Genomic DNA, 18,316 nt, shown 5'->3' on the forward strand with positions numbered 1-18,316 from the left:
TACAGACTGTTGACATCTAGGGGAAGCCGTAGGAAGTGCAAACTCATCCATATCCCACTGTGTATTCAATAGGGTCTTGGTTGAAAATCGACCAACCTCAGAATTCCCACTTCCTGTTTGGATTTTTTCTCAGGTTTTTGCCTGCCATATGAGTTCTGTTATACTCACAGACATCATTCAAACAGTTTTAGAGACTTCAGAGTGTTTTCTATCCAATACGAATAATACTATGCATATATTAGCAACTGGCACTGAGGAGCAGGCAGTTTACTATGGGCACCTCTGGGCACCTTTCATCCAAGCTACTCAATACTGCCCCTGCAGCCATAAGAAGTTAACGTCATTGTTGGCCTCACTGTGAAATCCCTCAGCACTTTTCTTTCTCTCCTTCAACTGAGTTAGGAAGGACGCCTGTATCTTTGTAGTGACTGGGTGTATTGATTTACAATCCAAAGTGTGATTAATAATGTCACAATGCTCAAAGTGATATTCAATGTCTACTTTTTATTAGTACCCATCTACCAATAGGTACTATTCTTTGTGAGGCATTGGAAAACATCCCTGGTCTTTGTGGTTGAATCTGTGTTTGAAATACACTGCTCGAATGAGGGACCTTACAGATAATTGTATGTGTGGGGTACAGAGACGAGGTAGTCATTCAAAAATCCTGTTAAACACTATTATTGCACATAGAGTGAGTCCACGCAACTTATTATGTGATTTCTTAAGCACATTTTTACTCCTGACCTTATGTATGCTTGCCATGATAAAGGGATTGAATACTTATAGACCCAGACATTTCAGCTTTTCATTTGTACTTAATTTCAAAAGTTTCCAAAAACCTAATTCCACTTTGAGATGATGGATTATTGTGTGTAGGCCAGTAACAAAAAAATCCCAATTTGATCCATTTAAAATTCAGGCTCGAACACAACATATTGTGGAAAAAGTAAAAAGGGTGTGAATACTTTCTGAAGGTACTGTATATGTCCATATCTACCTCAATTACCTTGTACCCTTAAATCAAATCAAATCAAATTGTATTAGTCACATGAACCAAATACAACAGCTGTAGACCTTATAGCTGACTGTCATGGCTGTCATGACTGTCATGGTGTGCTTGGACCATGTTAGTTTGTTGGTGATGTGGACACCAAGGAACTTGAAGCTCTCAACCTGCTCCACTGCAGCCCCGTCGATGACAATGGGGGCATGACGGGTCCTCTTTTTCCTGTAGTCCACAATCATCTCCTTTGTCTTGATCACGTTGAGGGAGATGTTGTTGTCCTGGCCCCACAATGCCAGGTCTCTGACTTCCTCCCTATTGGCTGTCTCGTCGTTGTCGGTGATCAGGCCTACCACTGTTGTGTCATCAGCAAATGTAATGATGGTGTTGGGGTCGTGCCTGGCCGTGCAGTCATGAGTGAACAGGGAGTACAGGAGGGGGCTGAGCACGCACCCATCAGGGGCCCCTGGGTTGAGGATCAGCGTGGCAGATGTGTTGTTACCTACCCTTACCAGCTGGGGGCGGCCCGTCAGGAAGTCCAGGATCCAGTTGCAGAGGGATGTGTTTAGTCCCAGGGTGCTTAGCTTATTGATGAGCTTTGAGGGCACTATGGTGTTGAACGCTGAGCTGTTGTCAATGAATAGCATTCTTACATAGGTGTTCATTTTGTCCAGGTGGGAAAGAGCAGTGTGGAGTGCAATAGAGACTGCATCATCTGTGGATCTTTTGGGGCAGTATGCAAATTGGAGTGGGTCTAGGGTTTCTGGGATAATAGTGTTGATGTGAGCCATGAACAGCCTTTCAAAGCACTTCCTGGCTACAGACATGAGTGCTATGGGTCGGTAGTCATTTAGGCAGGTTACCTTAGTGTTCTTGGGCACAGGCACTATGGTGGTCTGCTTAAAACATGTTGGTATTACAGACTCGGACAGGGAGAGGTTGAAAATGTCAGTGAAGACACTTGCTAGTTGGTCAGCGCATGCTCGCAGTACACGTCTTGGTAACCCGTCTGGCCCTGCGGCCTTGTGAATGTTGACCTGTCTTAAGGTCTTACTCACATCGGCTGCGGTGAGCGTGATCACACAGTCTTCCGGTACAGCTGGTGCAGTCATGTATGTTTCAGTGTTTTTTTGCCTCGAAGCGAGCATAGAAGTAGTTTAGCTCGTCCGGTAGGCTCATGTCACTAGGCAGCTCTCGGCTGTGCTTCCCTTTGTAGTCTGTAATGTTTGCAGGTTCTGCCCCATACGACAAGCGTCAGAGCTGGTTTAGTACGACTCGATCTTAGTCCTGTATTGATGCTTTGCCTGTTTGATGGTTCGTCAGAGGGCATAGCTGGATTTCTTATAAGCTTCCAGGTTAGAGTCCCGCTCCTTGAAAGCGGCAGCTCTATCCTTTAGCTCAGTGCGGATGCTGCCTGTAATCCATGGCTTCTGGTTGGGGTATGTACGTACGGTCACTGTGGGGACGACATCATCGATGCACTTATTTATGAAGCCAATGACAGATGTGGTGTACTCCTCAATGCCATTTGAGGAATCCCGGAACATATTCCAGTCTGTGCTTGCAAAACAGTCGTGTAGCTTAGCATCTGATTCATCTGACCACTTTTTTATTGATCTAGACACGGGTGCTTCCTGCTTTAATTTTTGCTTGTAAGCAGGAATCAGGAGGATGGAATTATGGTCAGATTTGCCAAATGGAGGGCGAGGGAGAGCTTTGTATGCATCTCTGTGTGTGGAGTATTCGTGGTCCAGAGTTCTTTTCCCTCTGGTTGCACATTTAACATGCTGATAGTAATTTGGTAAAACGGATTTAAGTTTCCCTGCATTAAAGCATTGTTTGCTTTTGGCGGGATACAGCTCATTCAATGCTCATTCAATGCTATCTTAGTGCCAGCCTCTAACTGTGGTGGTATGTAAACAGCTAAAAATAATATAGATGAAAACTCTCTCTGTAGGTAACGTGGTCTGCATCTTATCATGAGAAACTCTACCTCAGGCGAGCAATAGCTCGAGACTTCCTTAGATATCGTGCACCAGCTGTTGTTTACAAAAATACATCATCCTCCGCCCCTTGTCTTACCAGACGCCGCTGTTCTATCCTGCCGTATTACCAGCCAGCTGTATGTTGATATTTTCGTCGTTTAGCCACGACTCCGTGAAGCATAAGATGTTCCAGTTTTTAATGTCCCGTTGGTAGTTTAATCTTCACAATAACTCGGCCATTTTATTGTCCAAAGATTGCATGTTTGCTAGCAGAATTGAGGGGAGTGGGGGTTTATTCGATCGCCTCCGACTCCTCAGAAGGCAGCCCGCCCTCCGGTCTCTCTTTCTCCGCCAACACTTCACGCAGATTACTTGGGTCAGGTTCTTGTTCCCGAGTGAGCCGTATATCCTCCGCCTCGGGCTCGTCAGAGTGGTGAAAGGAGAAAAAGGATTCTGCTTTTCCACGGTGAGTAATCACAGTCCTGATGTCTAGAAGTTATTTTCGGTCATAAGAGATGGTAGCGTCAACATTATGTACAAAACATCCACTCGCTACTTGTACCCCGTGTATATAGCCAAGTTATCGTTACGTATTGTGTATTTATTCCTTGTGTTATTACCTTTCTATTATTTGAACATGTTTCTCTCTGCATTGTTGGAAAGGGCCCATAAGTAAGCATTCCACTGTTAGTCTACATCTGTTGTTTACGAAGCATGTGACAAATACAATTTGATTTGATAAAAATGACACTATGATAACGCTACTGTACTTTTATATTTATATGGGAGAAATAAACATTCATTATTGATATGCTAACATTACTTGATCATGAAGAATATTGTTAGTTAGCTAGCTAGCAAGAAAATAAACCCTTTAATTGTCTGCACATGCTTGTGAATTGTTGTATTATTCAAGAGTGCAATATAGTTTCGTTGCTTTATTCAATATTGTAATATGTTTTAGAAGAAAAGTTGCTTGGATTGTTAAATAGTTTGTGCTTACTAGCTAGTGGCTACTGGGATATTTACGGTCAATTTGAGCTGCCAAGAACATCGCGTTGCCAGCCACAACGAAAGGGAAGGATGTAATGTGAATTGAAAAGTAGAAATCTCTTTCACCACTCCTCATACTCCCCTTCATGTCTCGTAGTGGAAATAGGACCTAAGCTGATTGATACCCATTCATAAGCCAATCATTAATCACACCCAGACAACTCTTAATCGCTATTGGCTCAGATGGGACAGAATGTGTTTTACCTTTTTGATTCAAATTAACAAAGTTCATTACTTTACCCAAGATTTTAAGAGCCTCTGTGTGTTGTGTGTGTGTGTGTGTGTGTGTGTGTGTGTGTGTGTGTGTGTGCAGTGGCATACTGCCATTTAGCCAGGACCCTTGTTAGGTCTGAGCAATCCCCCCCACGTGTCTCTCTCTCTGAGCCTTGCATCTCCTGTCACCATAGCAACTTCCCATTTGGAGCGGGTGGAACAAAAACTGCTCTCTCACTCTGAGCACTCATTAGCAAAATGTCAGGGTGGTTCTGCAGGCTTTATTTGGAGAGATGGTGCAGTGGAGCTGGAGCTAAGCTAAGCTAAACTAAGGATAGCTAAACTAAGCTTAGCAGCAGCAACCCATCTATTACTCTGCTGGGGTTATCAGAGAGGAACTGCAGGTTTAAACAAGCTCTCTCTGGCCATCTGTAGCTAACTGTCTGAATGGACCATACTACTCTACTAGCCCTCGGGGGGGGCTTTGAAGATGGATTACAGTATGACTCAAGCAATGGTGTGTGTGGAAGGGGGGGGTGGGAGGGTTGGTGGTGTTAGTGTGTGCTTGTCTTTGTTTTTCTTCCACCAAGCAGGGTTGTTTGTTAGTGTGTGTTTGTGTGTAGGGTGCATTTTAGGTTTTCCACCAAGCAGGGTTGTGTGCTTGTGTATATTTGTGTGTGTGTGTGGGTTTTCAACCAAAATAACAGACTTGTAGTCTGGTTGGCAATGACATTCACCCAGGTTTCTTGCTCTATGCCCCCTCCTCCTTTGTCTCTCTAGTTAGTACAGTACAATAGGCTGTGTAACCTCCTTATGACCTCCATGGTAGCCTGGCAGTTGTGATCAATGTGGGAAGAGTTTTACTACATATATATCTAGCAATCTGACTATACACCAGAGAACACACACAGGAGAGTGATCATTTAGGTGTAATCAATGTTGGAAGACATTCCTTGTGTGTGTGTGTGTGTGTGTGTGTGTGTGTGTGTGTGTGTGTGTGTGTGTGTGTGTGTGTGTGTGTGTGTGTGTGTGTGTGTGTGTGTGTGTGTGTGTGTGTGTGTGTGTGTGTGTGTGTGTGTGTGTGTGTGTTTTTAAAACAGGGTGTATCCACATCTGGAGTCTGAGCTGTATTTTCCTTTGGGCCTATTCCCATGGTCTGTGTGATTCTCATTCCCTGCTCCTTCCTTTGCTTGCCTCCACTCTGCTCCGCTTTCCTCACTTGTGTGTGTGTGTGTGTGCGTACATCTGTGAGTCATGGAATGTGGTGGTACTCCTTGGAGTCTCCTGTGATCTGCCCTGAAAGGAATGGGTGAATGGGTGAATGTCATTGCCAACCAGACTATCATTCTGTTCTTTAGGTGGAAAAGCAAATGCAAAGCCCCCCCCAGAAATAAACACAACCCTGTTTAATGGAAAAGCTTAGACACACCTACACAAACAAATACCCACTAACATACAACCCTGGTCGGTGGAAAAGCTAACACAGAAGCTAACACAGAACCCAAACCGGCTGCGCGCGTGCGCCATCATGCGCTACTGTGCGCTATCGTGCATACATTTATTTTGTCTCCCTACACCAAACGCGATCACGACACGCAGGTTAAAATATCAAAACAAACTCTGAACCAATGACATTAATTTGGGGACAGGTCGAAAAGCATTAAACATGTATGGCAAATAAGCTAGTTAGCTTGCACTTGCTAGCTAATTTGTCCTGGGATATAAACATTGAGTTGTTATTTTACCTGAAATACACAAGGTCCTCTACTCCAACAATTAATCCACACATAAAACGGTCAACCGAATCGTTTCTAGTCATCTCTCCTCCTTCCAGGCTTTTTCATCTTTGAACTTATATGGTGATTGGCATCTACACTTTTACCACAACAACCGGCAAAACATTTAGTCTTTCAATCACCCACGTGGGTATAACCAATGAGGAGATGGCACGTGGGTACCTGCTTCTATAAACCAACGAGGAGATGGGAGAGGCAGGACTTTCAACGCGATCTGCGTCAGAAATAGAAAGGAGTTCTATTTTATCACTTGGCATCGCAGACGCTCGTTGGCGTGCGCGAGCAGTGTGGGTGCAATAATTGAATAACATGGATTTCTAAATGTATTTTGCGACGCTTGCGCACGCAATGTGTCCGGTCTGGTCAGCATGTAAGACACTCCTACACAAGCAAATACACACTAACAAACAACCCTGTTTGGTGAAAAGCTAAGACACACCAACACAAACAAATACACACTAACAAACAACACTGTTTGGTGGTGTGTTTGCTGGAAAAGTAAAACACACACACACGCAAACACACACACAGTTAGAACGAGAGGGGGTAGTTGGGAGGGCTGTGAAGCTACTCTCAGAGCTGTGCTTGGCAGCTGGTAATTGGCTGGCCTGTTGCTCATGTGAACTACTTGGCAAGTGTACTGCCCTTGTTTCAGGGGAGAGGAGGCAGACATTTAAAGAAACAAAGGAAATAAAGAGCAACAGAAAAATAGAAAAGTATGGAGAGATTGAATGAAACCAATAAAATGAAATCAAAATCCTTTAGGATTTTCAGACCGTTAGTGTGTGTTCTGCATGACACCATATCTATTCTACACAATACAGTTGGTAGAGTTCTACTGTTCACACACACTCACTTTTGCTCATGCCATCCAAAACTGCCTCTATCACCACATTATGTTGGCCGGGTTCTTCCACTGATGTGAAGTCATGTTACACCCAGAGGTTGAGGTTTACTACTGGCCACTTCCTGTTTACACCCCTGCGTGTCCTCTCTTGAGGTGAGCTTAAGCATGGCTGGCATGGTAACTAACGGCCGCCACATACAGTAGTGAATGTGAGAGACCTTCACTTAAGTAGAGATAGAGAGAACCTGTCAGTGCTCTATATAAAGGGAAATTACCCATTGTCATGGCAATAAAATAGTGTCTTCTGGGAGTTTGTGGCGAAAGTTGTGCCGCTCCAGTAAGACATCAGCTCTCGACTCCATGGCCGATGTAAGTAATTTAATCTCACAAGCCCTATCCCACCTGGACAAGAGAAATACCTATGTAAGCATGCTGTTCATTAACTACAGCTCAGCCTTCAACACCACAGTGCCCTCCAAGCTGATCACTAAGCTCAGGGCCCTGGGTCTGAACCCTTCCCTGTGCAACTGGATCTCGGACTTTCAGATGGGCTGCCCCCAAGTGGTGAAGGTAGGCAACAACACCTCTGCCACGCTGATTCTCAACAGGGGAGCCACCTGTACTCCCTGTTCACCCATGACTGCCTGGCCACGCAGTGGTGCCAGGAAAATAACTTCTGCCTCAACATCAACCAAACGAAGGAACTGATTGTGGACTGCTGGAGACAGCAGAGAAAGCACGCCCACATCAACATTGACAGAGCCACAATGGAATGATTTTTATTAGGATCTCTTTTAGTCCTCATTTGGTCTCATCTTCCAAGAGTCCTTAAACATTAAAATACAATTTATAATACAGTCATATGTCCACATATAACACACTGTTACAAAAAACAGAGATAATACACTGCCATATTGACCAGATAAATACTCTGACAGTCTGAAAATATAGATTGGTTCCTTCATCTACCACAGTGAAGTTCCTCGGCGTGCACATCACTGACAACCTGAAATGGTCACTTCACACAGACAGTGTGGTGAAGAAATTTGGAGGCTGAAGAAATGTGTCTTTGCCCCTCATAAACTTCTACAGATGCACCTTTTGGGCTTTATCACCACCTGATACGTAAACTGCACCGTCTGCAACTGCAGGGCTCTCCAGTGGGTGGTGCAATCAGCCCAACACATCACCGGGAGCACTCTGCCTGCCCTCCAGGTCGTCTGCAGCACCCAGTGTCACAGGAAGGCCAAGAAGATCATCAAGGACCTCAGCCACCTGAGCCACGGCCTGTTCACCCCACTATCATCCAGAAGGCAGAGACAGTACAGATGCATCAACGCTTAGACCGAGAGACTGAAAAAACAGCTTGTATCTCCAGGCCATCAGACTGTTAAATAGTAACTACTAGCCGGCCTCCACCCATAACCCTACCCTGAACCTTAGTCACTGTTACTAGCCAGGTACCAACGGGTACTCTACCCTGAACCTTAGTCACTGTTACTAGCCAGGTACCAACGGGTACTCTACCCTGCACCTTAGAGAATGCTGTCATATGTACATAGTCATTGAATACTGGTCACTTAAATAATGTTACATACTGTTTCATCCACTTCATATGCATTGTATTCTAGCCATGGCTCATCCTATATACTGTAACGCCATAGGGCGGGGCACGATTGGCCCAGCGTCATCCAGGTTAGGGGAGGGTTTGGCCGGGGTAGGCCATCATTGTAAAATAATAATTTGTTCTTGACTGACTAGCCTAGTTAAATAAAGGTTTTTAAAAAATGTTTAAAAAAATACTGCGATACACACCTTTTCTATTCATATACTGTCCAAGCTGTCTGTAGCTCATTCCATTATTTATATATATCAGTCGTGAAGAGGGCACGACAAAACCTATTCACCCTCAGGAGACTGAAAAGATTTGGCATGGGTCCTCAGATCCTCAAAAGGTTCTACAGCTGCACCATCGAGAGCATCCTGACTGGTTGCATCACTGCCTGGTATGGCAACTGCTCGGCCTCCGACTGCAAAGCACTACAGATGGTAGCGCATACGGCCCAGCTCCCTGCCATCCAGGACCTCTATACCAGGCGGTGCCCTAAAATTGTCAAAGACACCAGCCACAGACTGTTCTCTGTGCTACCGCACGACAAGCGGTACCAGAGTGCCAAGTCTAGGTCCAAGAGGCTTCTAAACAGCTTCTACCCCCAAGCCATAAGACTCCTGAACATCTAATCAAATGGCCACCCAGACTATTTGCGTTGCCCCCCATTTTACACTGCTGCTACTCTCAGTTATTATCTATGAATAGTCACTTTAATAACTCTACCTACTTTAATATATTACCTCAATTACATGGACTAACCAGTGCCCCTGCACATTGATTCTGTACCAGTACCCCCTGTAGGCAAGTCAGTTAAGAACACATTCTTATAAAAAATTATAGCTTAGGAACAGTGGGGTAACTGCCTTGTTCAGGAGCAGATTTTTACCTTGTCAGCTCAGGGATTTGATCTAGCAACCTTTTGGTTAATGGCCCAATACTCTAACCATGAGGCTACCTGTCACCCTGCAAAAGATATTAAGATTTTTCCACTTTGCCAGCTCAGGGATTCGAACCAGTGACCTTTCAGTTACTGGCTCAATGCTCTTAACTACAAGGCTACCTGCTGCCACAATGCGAATATGACCAACAATGCAGTTTCAAGAGAAATAGCTCTTTAATTATTTGTTACTTTTATTTCTTCTTTTTTTTAGGTATTTTTCTTGAAATTGCATTGTTGGTTAAGGGCTTGTAAGTAAGCATTTCACTGTAAGGTCTACACCTGTTGTATTCGGCACATGTGACAAATAACATTTGATTTGATACAACATTTGATTTGATTTTAGCTTGTATTCGCATGCGCGCGACTATGTATGTGTGTGCGTTTGCTGGTTGTATTATTGTGGTTTCTGAGGGGTTGAGAGTGATTTTGTAGTGAAACTGACAGTATCGTGATGGAGAGTATTTTAGTAGCACACTGAACCTCACCCCTTCTGTTTGAAACCACTGATTCTATTTCAAACACTGGCTCTGAGAATAGTGTAACAGTTCCACCTTGTGTCTGATATATGTTATCACAGTATTTTATCCAGGGCGTGTGTCCTTAGTGCTGACAGTGTGCTTACGTGTGAGTTTTAAATGCCAAAGCTGTGTGTGTGTGTGTTTTCAATACTAACAGTGTGTGTTTTCTCTTTCATCAGGAGGTGCAGACTAAGAGTAAGGTTTGTGCCAATGTGTTCTGTGGCGCAGGAAGAGAGTGTGCAGTCACTGAGAAGGGAGAACCCAGCTGCTTGTGTATAGAGGTGAGTCAAATCATGGTCATATACACAGTATACAGTGTAACCGGTGCTATGAAATGCTTACTAGAAAACTTCCTCACCATGCAATGTTAACAATAAGTACAAGACAAGAGCAATAGTACGTAAATAGTCAACACAAATACTACACTACTGTTCAAAGGTTTGGGGTCAGTTAGACATTTCCTTGTTTTCCATGAAAACATACATGAAATGAGTTGCAAAATGAATAGGAAGTATATTCAAGACGGGGGTAGAAGCGCTACGGTACCGCTTGCCGTGCGGTAGCAGAGAGAACAGTCTATGACTAGGCAGGCTGGCCAGTATTTAGGGCTTTCCTCTGACACCGCCTGGTATAGAGCTCCTTGATGGCAGGAAGCTTGGCCCCAGTGTTGTACTGGGCTGTTCGCACTACCCTCTGTAGTGCCTTGCGGTCGGAGGCCGAGCAGTTGCCATACCAGACAGTGATGCAACCAGTCAGGATGTTGTCGATGGTGCAGCTGAACAACCTTGTGAGGATCTGAGGACCCATGCCGAATCTTTTCAGTCTCCTGAGAGGGAATAGGCTTTGTCGTGCCCTCTTCACGACTGTCTTGATGTGCTCTCAACCTGCTCCACTGCAGCCCCGTCGATGAGACGGGGCTTTGTCTTGATCACGTTGAGGGAGAGGTTGTTGTCCTGGCACCACACGGCCAGCTCTTTGACCTCCTCCCTATAGGCTGTCTCGTCGTTGTCGGTGATCAGGCCTACCACTGTTGTGTCATCAGCAAATGTAATGATGGTGTTGGAGTCGTGCCTGTCCGTGCAGTCATGAGAGAACAGGAGGGGGCTGAGCACGCACTGCTGAGGGGCCCCTGGGTTGAGGATCAATGTGGCGGATGTGTTGTTACCTACCCTTACTACCTGGGGGCGGCCCGTCAGGAAGTCCAGGATCCAGTTGCAGAGGGAGGTGTTTAGTCCCAGGGTCCTTAGCTTATTGATGAGCTTTGAGGGCACTATGGTGTTGAACGCTGAGCTGTTCTCACATACAGTGGGGAGAACAAGTATTTGATACACTGCCGATTTTGCAGGTTTTCCTACTTACAAAGCATGTAGAGGTCTGTAATTGTTTATCATAGGTACACTTCAACTGTGAAGTTGAACAAAAATCCAGAAAATGTATGATTTTTAAGTAATTAATTTGCATTTTATTGCATGACATAAGTATGGACAACCTATACTCCACACACAGACACGTATACAAAGCTCTCCCTTGCCCTCCATTTGGCAAATCTGACCATAAGTCTATCCTCAAGATTCCTGCTTACAAGCAAAAATGAAAGCAGGAAGCACCAGTGACCAAAATAAATAAAAAACTGGTCAGATGAAGCAGATGCTAAGCTACAGGACTGTTTTGCTAGCACAGACAATGATATGTTCCGGGATTCCTCCGATGGCATTGAGGAATACACCAATACGTCAGTCATTGGCTTCATCAATAAGTGCATCGATGACGTCGTCCCCACAGTGACCGTATGTACATACCCCAACCAGAAGCCATGGATTACAGGCAGCATCCGCACTGAGCTAAAGGCTAGAGCTGCCACTTTCAAGGAGCGGGACTCTAACCCGGGAAACTTATAAGAAATCCCATTATGCCCTCCGACGAACCATCAAACAGGCAAAGCGTTAACTTCTTATGGGCAGGTGGGATGGTAGCGTCCCACCTGGCCAACATCCGGTGAAATTGCAGAGCGCGAAATTCAAACTACAGAATTATAAATATTTAACTTCCATAAAATCACAAGTGTAATACATCAAAATAAATCCTAACTTCTTGTTAATCCAGCCGCTGTGTCAGATTTCAAAAAGGCTTTATGGCGAAAGCACACCATGTGATTATCTGAGGACAGCACCCCACATACAAAACCATGAAAGACATATTTCAACCAGGCAGGTGCGACACGAAGGTCAGAAATAGTGATATAATAAATGCCTTACCTTTGATGATCTTCTTCTGTTGGCACTCCAAAAGGTCCCAGTTACATCACAAATGGTCCTTTTGTTTGATAATGTCCTTCTTTATATCCATAAAATCTCAGTTTAGCTGGCGCGCTTCAGTCAATAATCCACCCAGTTTCCCTCCATCAAAATGCATACAAAATGAATCCCAAACGTTACTAATAAACTTTTCCAAACAAGTCAAACAACGTTTATAATCAAACCTTAGGTACCCTAATAAATAAATAAACTATACAATTTAAGACGGAGAATCGTTATTGTCTTTACCGGAGGAAAATACCAAAGAACGCGCTCTCATTCACACGCTTGGAAACACTACAGCCAAAATGGGAGCCACCTAGAAAAACAACAATTTCTGGCTAATTTGTCCTAAAACCAGCCTGGAACTCTTTCTAAAGATTGTTGACATCTAGTGGAAGTCCTAGGAACTACAATCTGGGAGGACTTTGCCTTATAATTAAAGTGACAGCCATTGAAAATAGTGGTAGGCTAAGTTTTTTTGGGGGGGGATGGTTTGTCGTGGCGTTTCGCCTGCCATATCAGTTCTGTTATACTCACAGACATTATTTTAACAGTTTTAGAAACATTAGCTTGTTTTCTATCCAGATCTACCAATTATATGCATATCCTAGCTTCTGGGCCTGAGTAACAGGCAGTTTACTTTGGGCACGCTTTTCATCCGGATGTGAAAATACTGCCCCCTACCCAAGAGAGGTTAATACAGGACTAAGATTGAATCGCACTACACCGCCTCTGATGATCGTCGGATGTGGCAAGGCTTACAAACCATTGCAAACTACAAAGGGAAGCACAGCCGAGAGCTGCCCAGTGACCTGAGGTGGAGGACCTCAGGTGAGCAATAGCTCGAGACTTCCTTAGATATCGTGCACCAGCTGTTATTTACAAAAATACATCGTCCTCCGCCCCTTGTCTTACCAGACACCGCTGTTCTATCCTGCAGTTATAGTGTGTATCAACCAGTATGTTGATAGTTTTGTCGTTCAACCACGACTCCGTGAAGCATAAGATTATACAGTTTTTAATGTCCGTTGGTGGTTTAATCTTTTGTGTAGCTCGTCGATTTTATTCTCCAAAGATTGCACGTTTGCTAGCAGAATGGAAGGAAGTGGGGGTTAAATTCGATCACCTACAAATTCTCAGAAGGCAGCCAGGACTTTGGCCCCTTTTTCACCACCTCCTCCTTACGCAAATCGCAGGGATCTGGGCCTGTTCCCAAGAAAGCAGTATATTCTTCGCATCGGGCTCGTCAGAGTCATGAAACGAAAAAAAGGATTATGCTAGTCCTTGGTGAGTAATCGCAGTCCTGATGTCTAGAAGTTATTTTCGGTCATAAGACCGAGGCAACATTATGTACAAAACACGTTTTTTTTTAAAGTTACAAACAACGCAAATAAACAAACAAAAAAACACAATAGGTTGTAAAACGTCTGCCTTCCTCTCCGGCGCCATCTTACAGCTTCTTCCTCTGTCGAGTGTCTGTGTTCTTTTTCCCATCTTAATCTTTTATTTTTATTGGCCAGTCTGAGATATGGCTTTTTCTTTGCAACTCTGCCTTGAAAGCCAGCATCCCGTTCACTGTGGACATTGAGACTGGTGTTCTGCGGGTACTATTTAATGAAGCTGCCAGTTGAGGACTTGTGAGGTGTCTGTTTCTCAAACTAGGCACTCTAATGTACTTGTCCTCTTGCTCAGTTGTGCACCGAGGCCCCTTTGCACTGTTCTGTGAAGGGAGTAGTACACAGCGTTTTACAAGATCTTCAGTTTCTTGGCAATTTCTCGCATGGAATAGCCTTAATTTCTCAGAACAAGAATACACTGACAAGTTTCAGAAGAAAGTTATTTGTTTCTGGCCATTTTGAGCCAGTAATCAAACCCACAAATGCTGATGCTCTAGATACTCAACTAGTCTAAAGAATGCCAGTTTTATTGCTTCTTTAATCAGAACAACAGTTTTCAGCTGTGCTAACATAATTGCAAAAGTGCTTTCTCATGATCAATTAGCCTTTTAGCTACAATAGTCATTTACAACATTAACCATGTCTACACTGTATTTCTGATCAATTTGATGTTATTTTAATGGACAAAAAATATGGACATTTTCATTAAGAAATGGCTGATCTTTTTATTCAAGGTCATTAAGAAATGGCTGATCTTTTTATTCAGGGTCATTAAGATGCCTGATCTTTTTATTAAGACTCTTATTTATCTCTTTCTCTCTTCTCCCACCCTCTCCCTGTTGTCGCTCTCTCTTTATCTCTCCCTCTCTCCTGCCACCCACCTTCTCGATCTCTCTCTGTCTCTCTCTCTCTCTACCCTTCTCTCTCTCTCTAGAGCTGTAAGCCCCACAAGCGTTCAGTGTGTGGCAGTAACGGTAAGACATACCGCAACCACTGTGAGCTCCACCGAGACGCATGTCTCACCGGCCTCAAGATCCAGGTGGCCCACGACGGACACTGCCAGGGTGGGGGGAAAACATGCACATACACACACACTTTCTTGTTAACTTTGTGTATGTATAGCACATGACTGACTTTAATTGCTATCTGATGCCTATGTACTCAGGGGCATAATCTCTGGTTGTCATGACACAGTCAGTAATACGTGTGAGCTGTCAGGTCAGCTGTTGGCCATATAAGGCTATCCTATCATCATCCGACAGACAGGCGACATATATGGTCACAGGCTCATCTTCGATTTAGCTAGTGTTGAACTTTGAACCTATACGCCCAATGACCTCTTCTTGTCTGTCTGTTGGCCTGGACATTGATCAGGTTGATGATGAATCAGTTACTCTCCTCTCCTAGTGTCACAGAGAGGCCATCATATCATGGTGTCCATGGGCATTATTGGTTATTGTGGCAATGTGACAATGACATGATGAAAAACACTAGATGGGAAACAAACACTAGATATTGTAAAACAATGTAATAAAGCTGTTCTCTTTCTCTCTGTATGTTCCTCTCTTTTATATCTCTCTCTCTCTCTCTCTCTCTCTCTCTCTCTCTCTCTCTCTCTCTCTCTCTCTCTCTCTCTCTCTCTCTGTGTCTCTCGCTCTCTCTCTCTCTCTCTCTCTCTCTCTCTCTCTCTCTCTCTCTCTCTCGCTCTCTCTCTCTCTCTCTGTGTCTCTCTCTCTCTCTCTCTCTCTCTCTCTCTCTCTCTCTCTCTCTCTCTCTCTCTCTCTCTCTCTCTCTCTCTCGCTCTCTCTCTCTCTCTCTGTGTCTCTCTCTCGCTCTCTCTCTCTCTCGCTGTCTTTGTCGTCTGCAGAGAAGAAAGCAGAGCATGCAGCCGCCAGCCCGGGTGAGTGAGTGTGACTTGGGAGATCTGTGTGCTCTGAGCCAATAAGAGCTCTGTATCTCAGCTCTTATTTCCTCTAGTCCTTATGGAGCTTTATCAAACATAGTACACCTCTCTCATAGCTATAGCAGTGTTCTACTGATCTCTTATTGCATTAGTGATAAGCACTCTTCAGTTAACTGATTGGGAGTGTGCAGGGTTAGAGCCCAGGACTGTACATTTGGGCACATAATGAGCTGGGATGTACTGGTGTGCTCTGGACAGAACAGGGATTGTGTGCATTCCCTTTATCATACTAGAGAGTGTCAAAATGGCTAAAGTACCTGTTAGATTGTGGATTTTGACTGTCACATATCTCTCTCTCTCTCTATGGCTCTGTCCCCCTCTCTCTCTCTCTCTCTCTCTCTCTCTCTCTCACTCGCACACCCCCTTCTCTCTCTCTCTCTCTTTCTCACACCCTCTCTTTCCTTCTCTCTATCTCTCTCTCTCTCTCTCTCACACACACACTCAACCCCCCTCTCTCTCACCCCCCCCCCCCCCCCCCCTCTTTCCTTCTCTATCTCTCTCACTGTCTCTCCAGTGGTGTGTTATGTAGCAGATCGTAATGAGTTGAGGCATCGTGTGATCCAGTGGCTGCAGACTGAGGTGGTTCCAGACGGCTGGTTTGTCAAAGGCTCCAACTTCACTGAAATCCTGGTGAAATACTTCAAGGTGTGTGTGTGTGTGTGTGTGTGTGTGTGTGTGTGTGTGTGTGTGTGTGTGTGTGTGTGTGTGTGTGTGTGTGTGTGTGTGTGTGTGTGTGTGTGTGTGTGTGTGTGTGTGTGTGTGTGTGTGTGTGTGTCAAACAAGCGTTTCAGTTGTGATATCTGTTCTATGAAGTCCGAAACTATGCACTTGAGACATGTTTTGTACACAGATCATATGTTTTGGACCATATGGAAAATGAATTAGTCACACTGATAAAAGTTGTCATCACCTTCCACGTAGCACATAGCATTTGTCATCAGCTGTTACAACTAGGAGAGGTGACTGGACACTATTGGTTCTTCACAGGAGGGACACCCCTTAACCTTCAGCCCCTCTCTCACACTGGCCAGCCTATGGTCTCCTGTACCCACCACCCCATATCACTACTCACATACCCCCCATCTTCATTCCCTTACCATCTCAGACTGGCAGTGTGCTGATCTAAACACTCAGAGGGTAACCTCTATCCCTCTATCCATCCCTTCATCCACCCTCTCTTCCTTTCCACCCTAAATCATCAAAGCTACCTCAGACCCTGCCTGATCATTTATGTGACAGCCATCTCAGTCATGTTAGTGGACAGCCGTAACTCTCCTTAATGACCGTCCTCATCCTGTGGTGAAGGACCCCTGGCCCTGCCACTCTCCCATTGGCTCAGAGAGGGCCTTAAAGAGGAATTGCCGTCAATGTTCAGAAAAGTTTAATTTATCTCCACTGGTTACTGTTTCTTCTACACACATGGAAAAATGAGAAAGATTCATGTGATATCAAAACACCATTGTTCTCCTGTCTCCTCCAGTCTCCTCTATGTGCCTCATTTGTCTGAGAGTTCCATTAACTCTCCACAGAGACAGAGCACAGTGATATAATGGAGCCTTTAGTATACAGTGTGTTCGGAATGTATTCAGACCCCTTGACTTTTTCCACATTTTGTTACATTACAGCCTTATTCTAAAATGGATTGAATAAAATAAATTCCTCAGCAATCTACACACAATACCCCATAATGACAAAGCGATTACAGCTTTTTTGAAATGTATTAAAAATAAAAAACAGAAATACCTTATTTACATAAGTATTCAGACCCTTTGCTATGAGACTCGAAATTGAGCTCAGGTGCATCCTGTTTCCTTTGATCATCCTTGAGATGCTTCTACAACTTGATTGGAGTCCACCTGTGGTAAATAAAACCTGTCTATATAAGGTCCCACAGTTGACAGTGCATGTCAGAGCATAAACCAAGCCATGATGTCGAAGGAATTGTCCGTAGAGCTCTGAGACAGGATTGTGTCGAGGCACGGATATGGGGAAGGGTACCAAAACATTTCTGCAGCATTGAAGGTCCCCAAGAACACAGTGGCCTCCATCATTCTTAAATGGAAGAAGTTTGGAACCACCAAGACTCTTCCTAGAGCTGGCCGCCCGGCCAAACTGAGCAATCGGGGGAGAAGGGCCTTGGTCAGGGATGTGACCATTGTTCACTCTGACAGAGCTCCAGAGTTCCTCTGTGGAGATGGGAGAACCTTCCAGAAGAACAACCATCTCTGCAGCACTCCACCAATCAGGCATTTATGGTAGAGTGGCCGGACGGAAGCCACTCCTCAGTAAAAGGCACACGACAGCCCTCTTGGAGTTTGCCAAAAGGCACCTTAAGACTCTTAGACCATGATAAACAAGATTCTCTGGTCTGATGAAACCAAGATTGAACTTTTTGGCCTGAATGCCAAGCGTCACGTCTGGAGGAGACCTGGCACCATCCGTACGATGAAGCATGGTGGTGGCAGCATCATGCTGTGGGGATGTTTTTCAGCGGCAGGGACTGGGAGATTAGTCAGAGGCAAAGATGAACGGAGCAAAGTACAGAGAGATCCTTGATGAAAACCTGCCCCAGAGCGCTCAGGACCTCTGACAGGGGCGAAGTTTCACCTTCCAACAGGACAACGACCCTAAGCACACAGCCAAGACAACGCAGGAGTGGCTTCGGGAAAAGTCTCTGAATGTCCTTGAG

The 18,316-nt window shown here is 44.6% G+C and overlaps 1 protein-coding gene across 2 annotated transcripts in view; it reads left to right on the forward strand.

Annotated features, from left to right (window-relative positions):
* Window positions 1-18,316, forward strand: part of LOC120058448 (follistatin-related protein 1-like) — a 55,533-nt gene that overhangs the window by 22,211 nt on the left and 15,006 nt on the right. The window contains exons 3-6 of one of the 2 annotated variants that reach the window (XM_039007110.1): window positions 10,150-10,251; window positions 14,599-14,728; window positions 15,532-15,564; window positions 16,142-16,272. In XM_039007110.1, coding sequence (XP_038863038.1) covers window positions 10,150-10,251; window positions 14,599-14,728; window positions 15,532-15,564; window positions 16,142-16,272 — 396 coding nt within the window. The remainder of the gene's footprint in view (window positions 1-10,149; window positions 10,252-14,598; window positions 14,729-15,531; window positions 15,565-16,141; window positions 16,273-18,316) is intronic. The other variant, XM_039007111.1, reaches the window with a different exon arrangement.

The sequence above is a fragment of the Salvelinus namaycush genome, chromosome 13, assembly GCF_016432855.1.
Source record: "Salvelinus namaycush isolate Seneca chromosome 13, SaNama_1.0, whole genome shotgun sequence".
Classification (NCBI taxonomy): Eukaryota; Metazoa; Chordata; class Actinopteri; order Salmoniformes; family Salmonidae; genus Salvelinus; species Salvelinus namaycush.